Genomic DNA, 6704 nt, shown 5'->3' on the forward strand with positions numbered 1-6704 from the left:
AACTATTAAATTTCAAACCATGAGAATCTCTTAATAGTCTTCATCTGATATGATTGCCACTCTCTTACTCTCTAAGTAGCCTTTCAGGTCTACATACAGAGCCCCTCCAACCAGAGACAGGAAAAAAGCTTCATGGACTGTGGACCTAGCATGTACTGGGCACTATTTCAGGTAGTTTTATGAGACACCATCCCTCTGAGTGGAGAGATCCTACAACTTGTCTGATCACATAGGCCCCTTTGACTCAAAAGTCCCAATCTTAGGACAACACTGGCTGTTGTTCCCCCTACACCTGCCATGCAGTTTAGATCAGTCATCTCTTTGCTCAAATAAGAGAGGCATCTCATGTAAAGCGACCAGCACAGTACCCAGCACATAGTAAACCCTCAATAAATAAAAGACAATTCCCTCTGTCCTTCCCTGCAGACATCAAAAATCGTATTAGCTATACATACATATACAATATATGTATAAGGTATTTTAAGGTAAAAAACTTAGATGTATATGACTATATGTTTATTTCTTAATTTTTAGAAATGTTATAAGGTCTATCTGTATGTATTAGCCTTACTCGTGGATAATTTTGGAGGCGGCATTTTCCTGAGAGATGAAACATCATTAAAAAACATCCTACACAGGGAAGTGGGGTTAGAATTTGACTCAGAGGACTTTTCTTTTCCAAAAAAAATTGTAGGAAAGCAGACTCATGGTAGAGCCCAAGAGAGTGGCGCCTCAGCCTATCTGAAGAGACTGTTCCCAGTGCTCCAGGTTAGAGCCCAAGAGAACAGCACCTCAGCCCATCCAAAGACACTGTCCCCAGTGTTCCAGGGATTGCTTCCATGCTCTGGACTTGCCATTCTCTTTAAATCATTCCCAATGAGTCCTTTATAGATAGTGTAGAAAGACCAGTAGTCAGGAAATCTGGATTCTTTTACATGAGAAATGGCACATTGAGATTTTTTTTAACTTTAAAAAAAAACAGTAGAACTTTTGATTAGCCTTAAAATGTCCTGAAACTGAATATTCTGTGCTTTTCTAGCTCATCAGTTTTAGAGATGAGAACTCCAGCATCATGCAATGTGAAGGTACTTGTGCTGTAGGCAAAGACCATCTGATGCTGGCACTTGAAGGCTCCCTTACTCACAGAGCAGCCTGAGCTTTCATATGACAGCTGTACAAGCTAAGCCCAGAGCCAGGTGTATGAGCTACACAGGACAGGGTAGGAGAAAACCAGGTCAATTAATATTACTGGGCAGTTGTTTTAGATGATCCTTTAGATGCTCTAAAAATATGAATTTCTTTTTGCAGAGAAAAATCAATTTTAATAGGCACAAATAATATGGTATCTGTCACCTGCCCCCTTGAAATCTCTCAAGTGTTCCCTTTGACCTGGTGGATATCTCCAGTGACACCATCGATCCTCACCTCAGCAGCTCCCATCAGGCCCTCCTGCCCTTCTGTCTCACTGCACACTCTCTCCCTTCAGCTCCTCCCTCCTACCAGGCCCCCTCCTCCCAGAGTCCCTGGCTGTGCTCTTGCCTCTGCCTGGAGAAGCCTTCCCTTGCTTCTCTGTGATTAACTCCTACTCAACCTTGAGATGGAGCTGCACTTTCTCAGAAAAGTCCTTTCTGATCTCCCTGGCCAGGGAAAACTGGCATATTACAAGAAGTCAGGACACCCAGTATCCTTTATAGCTGTGCACCTTTATATTTATTTACTGGATTTTTTTAATCATTTATTCTCCCTCTCTGCTGTAAACCAACCCAGTAGAGATAGTGCCTGGAACAAAATAGGTGTTCAATAACTATTTATTATGTAAATGAATGAAAATCAGACATAGAAGTTACTTCTAGACCTTCCAGACTGGCCAGGCTCAGAGGGAATTCTCAAGTCCTGGCATCTGGCTACTCAGTCCCCTGAGGTCTCTGTAAGGGGAGAGGAGTCTCCAGCACCAGGTGTTGGGGTTCACTGGGAGGTGCTCCTGGAGGCACACTCTGGGTGTCTTGAAAGCCTAGATTCCATTGGCTGCTTCTCCATATATGCTCTTTCCTACATGACACACAGCAGGGCTCTCCCAAAGCTTCTGGAGTTATAGAAGAATATTTCTGTTCTACCCACCTTATGCTTCCAAACTTAATCCCCTGCTCCATGGGGATCAAGAACTTTGATTTATTTGCTTTCAACATGATGTTAACTTTCTGGGGTCTAGGTGGTAGTTACATAGATGTGTTCATTAAGTGATGAACTTAAAAGTTGTGTACTTTTCTGTGTGTTATATTTCAATATAAAACCTCAAAAATATTTACAAAGACCTTAGCAGCAACTCATAATAATGATAGAGACACAGAGAGATACCAAAAGTAGGAGAAGGAAATAAAAAAAGAAAGAGAAATGAAAATATACAGTAAAACCTTGGCTCGCAAACATAATTCATTCCGGAAACATGCTTGTAGTCCAAAACATTGTATATCAAAGTGAATTTCCCCATAAGAAATAATGGAAGCTCAGATGATTTGTTCCACAATCCAAAAAATTCATTTAAAAGTGATTACAATATGGTAATAAAATACAAAATAATAAGGAAAAATAAACAAATTAACCTAAACTTACCTTTGAAAATCTTTGTGACTGGTGTGAGGGAGACAAGAGAGAGGAAGGTTATCATGTAGGACAACTTTCAGTATCACTAATGGATGTTGACTACAGTACAGTATTAATACACTCTTATCATATACTGTATTTAATGTAACTAGCAATTAGGCAGCAGAAGAAAGGATCTATGTCTGCAGGCAGCCTGACCTAGAATGAAGCAAAGCATTCCTAAGCTTACTCATGTATGGAAAAGCAAAGGACTATCCATAGGTGCTTTGAAGTAACAAAAAATATACTAGTGCCAGTTGTAGGCACCTTCCAATGATCTGAAAAAATCACTGATTTCTTCTAAACACCACTGCCTGAGACCAAGCATCTGAGCATGGGAGACGGCCACCCACAATCCCACAACAAAAGAGAGAGAGAGAGAGAAGAACCCTTGGCTCAGTTGTGATCATGTGATGCTCAGTGTCACTCATATTGCAAGACATCACTCGTTTATCAAGTTAAAATTTATTAGAAATGTTTGCTCATCTTGCGGAACACTCAACAATCCAAGGCTTTGCTGTGTATCATAAAGGGCAACAAGGGATGGTTAAATAAATCACTGACTAGCCACACATCAGAAATGTCAGAAAACAAGCCACAAGAAGTAAAAGATACAATTATATGCACTAACAAAAACTGATGATGAATATTCACTATTAAATGAAAACAGATGATCACAGAGCAATCACATACTGTGATTCTACATTACAAAAAGGGGAGATCTTCAGGATATGTATTGGGTTGAGATTTATTAATGCATGTGTTTATTTTCATCTATATTTCTTCTACTCACTCTCCCTACCAAGAGAATTTTACGCTTTATAGTCTCTTCCCTTTTCCCTGTATAAAAACAATAGAAAGCGTTGGGGGGCAAGGGAGAGGTTTTTGTTCCTGGGTCAGTTTCTCTGGAAAGGAGAATCCCAGGATCTGGTAAAGAATAGAGAAAAGTAACAAAGCAGCCAGAGAGACTCAGGCTGTACCACCAGGATAAAACATGATTCGGGGGTGGGGAAGGGGGTGGCAAGGGAGAAAGAGACAAAAGAAACCACACTGTCTGGATGTTAGAGAGTATTTGGGGGTGTTCAGTGAGGGAATCTTGAGCATCTGTGCTCAGGATATGGGATAATTCAAGAGGAGAGAAAGTAGGAGTTTTAGAAATATGAGTTATGAAATGGATTCCCTACAATAAGTGTTGGGCTAGGCTTTTAGGATGCCACCCATTGTCTGCATACATTGGACCACTGGGCGCTATACAAAGACTTAATCCAAACTCAGTGTAGGCATCCTTAGAAAAGAGTGTGGAATTAGAAGTTAAAAAGTAACTTAATTTTTATCTATAAATGTCGTGCAGCTGACCCGTGAACAACATGGGTTTGAACTTCATAGGTCCCATTATATGTGGATTTTTTCAATAAATACAATATAATAAATGTATTTTCTCTATCTTATGATGTTCTTAATAACACTTTCTTTTCTCTAGCTGACTTTATTATGAGAATACAAGATAGAATACACATAATATACAAAATATGTGTTAATTGACTGTTTATGTTATCGGTAAGGCTTCTGGTCAACAGAAGGCTACTAGTAGTTACCTTTCTGGGGAGTCAAAAGTGTGGAATTTTGATGGTGTGGGGGATCAAGGCCCCTAACCCCTGCATGGTTCAGGCATCAAATGTACTATTCAAATGTATACATAAGCTCATTCTACTTACCTTATTGTTAATTAATAAATACAAAGCATTGCATTCCCATGTTCATTGCTGAAGGAGCAGCTCAGGGACCTCCAACACTGCAGGAGCCACTCAGTGCTGTAAGAGGAAACCACTGGGCTCAGTGACTGGGCTGCAGTGGGTTTGGCTGAGGGATGGGTTATGATTTGGGAGACCATGGGTGACTTAGATGTTCAAAGGCAGCACAGTTGTCCAGATGACTTTATGCCAGTGGTCCAGAGCAACCCAACGGAGGTTGCTTAGAAACAAACCCAAGGTCCCCAGCTCTTGTTGGAATGTTCATTTACATACTCACCAAACATGCTGCCTCTTCTGCTCATGCACCAGGACTTGTGAAGCTGCTTTGAACAGCACTAACCCCCTACCTTTTTTTTAATGTGTGGGTTTACGATCTCTAGTTATAAAAGTTTACTCCAACCCCCCAAAGTCAACAAAGTAATGGAAGAAGTGCTCATGAGGAAGGGTGTCTGGACCGAGACCCAGATGCTTATGCCAAAAGGCTCTCCTTCCTCTTGACAACGTCTCCCTCACTACCAGGGGTGTTTCCCAGGCCAACATGGCTTCAGGGGAGTCCTCACCCTTTCCCTCAGATCTTGACCCTGTGGCTGCAGGAGGGCAAGCACATCAGATAAGAAAATGGAATCCATAGAGCTACTCGCACAGAAGCAGGGGCATCATCATGAGGCTCCTGAGCAGATCTGATTTCACAGGCTTTCAACATCCAGAAAACTGAACCCTGAGTTTACATATAGCAATCATGCTGCCATAAGGGCCTCAGCATGGCCAGATCCTCTCCTCAACAGAGGGCAGGAAAGAGGCACCCCCCAACCCCCAAATCTCCAGCTAACTTGCACAGGGAAGTTTATTAGCAGAATTCTAGAATACTCAGGATCCCAGGCTGGGATTGCAGCAGCTTGGTAGGCTTGTTCATATCTGTACAGACCTTTCCCTTTGTTGAGAAGCAAGAGGAAGACTTTCTGATAGAAAAGCATAAATATGGACCAAATACACAGGATGTCACTGTGAATTGCATTCAGAGCTTTATTCTTGCCAAAGTTTGGGGGTTCACTAACTCTGGCAGGCTGCCTTGATAGAGAAGCACAGTGCACAGTGAAGCAGTGAGATTCTACATCACCAGGAATACAGGGAGGGGGCCAGAGGCTGGTGAAGGTTCCAGAAGGTAGAGCAGGGCCATTCTGTATTTAACAGCAGCAGTCATCCTCATGATCACAGCATGCAGGACCTCGGGACCTCATAGGGATAATTCCCAAACAGCAGCACCCAGAACCATAGCACCCGGAGCTACAGCACCCAGAGCCACAGCACCCGGAGCTACAGCACCCAGAATCTTCACAGCAGCCAGATGATCCTGAGTTGCAGTCCTGGGGCCGTTGGATCCAGCGTCTCAGGGGACTCACCCCGAAGGTCCGAGGAGCCAGGCAGCAGTAGCTGGTGGAACTGGGAGCAGAGGATGGGTCAGGGGTGCAGCACGACATGGCCAAGCCACTTGTGGGAGCCTGAACGTAGTAGGTCTGGCCAGAAGAAGGGCCCTGTACATAGCACGTCTGGGTCTGACAGGGGGCTGGGCACTTCACATAGGTTGTCTGGCACGGAGCTGGGCACTTCACATACGTCTGGCACAGAGCTGGGCACTTCACATAGGTTGTCTGACACGGAGTTGGGCACTTCACATATGTCTGGCAAGGAGCTGCATATTTCGCATAAGTTTGAGTCTGGCATGGCACTTGGTATTTCACATAGGTTTGGGTTGGGCAAGGAGTTACATGTTTCACATAGGTTTGAGTCTGGCATGGAGCTGGGCATTTCATGCAGGTTTGAGTCTGGGATGGAGCTGGGCCTTTCACAGAGGTACCTTTAGTACTCTGCACAGCTCCTAATCCTGAGCCTTTCACGCAAGATGGGGGGAACTGTGGCTGCTTCTGCTGGTCACACATCTTCCTGTGGCTTTGCAAAATCTGAAAAGAAAGGTCTCATCAGAACTAGGAAGGTTCCCGGGGAAATCCACAGCATCCCCTTTGAATAGAAGGGTCTGTAAGTGGAAGCCAAAAAGGCTTCTCAAAAAGAGAAGGTCACAAGCACCCAGACCTAACACACGCTGGACTGAGAGCCAAGCATCTTGTTTAGCTTTTTGCCTGTGCCTGGCTGTGTGCCTCAGTTTCCACAGTGGAAAATGAAGAGGTGGGAGGAGTGATGTATGTTTCTACCCAATTCTCCAAGCCCCCTCTCTTACTCACTTTGGTGACTGCATTATAGATTCTCCTTGGGTAATTCTTGCCCGGGTGATTTTCCCTTACCACCAGTTCTCTCAAG

At 43.5% G+C, this 6704-nt stretch overlaps 1 protein-coding gene across 1 annotated transcript; it reads right to left on the reverse strand.

The window, feature by feature from the left end:
* Positions 1-5575: 5575 nt before the first annotated feature.
* Positions 5576-6328, reverse strand: CUNH1orf68 (chromosome unknown C1orf68 homolog). The gene has a single exon (XM_047847791.1). It carries the CDS (start codon positions 6326-6328, stop codon positions 5576-5578), a length of 753 nt encoding a protein of 250 aa, XP_047703747.1.
* Between the last annotated feature and the right edge of the window lie 376 nt (positions 6329-6704).

This window comes from Prionailurus viverrinus, unplaced genomic scaffold (assembly GCF_022837055.1).
Source record: "Prionailurus viverrinus isolate Anna unplaced genomic scaffold, UM_Priviv_1.0 scaffold_50, whole genome shotgun sequence".
Lineage (NCBI taxonomy): Eukaryota > Metazoa > Chordata > Mammalia > Carnivora > Felidae > Prionailurus > Prionailurus viverrinus.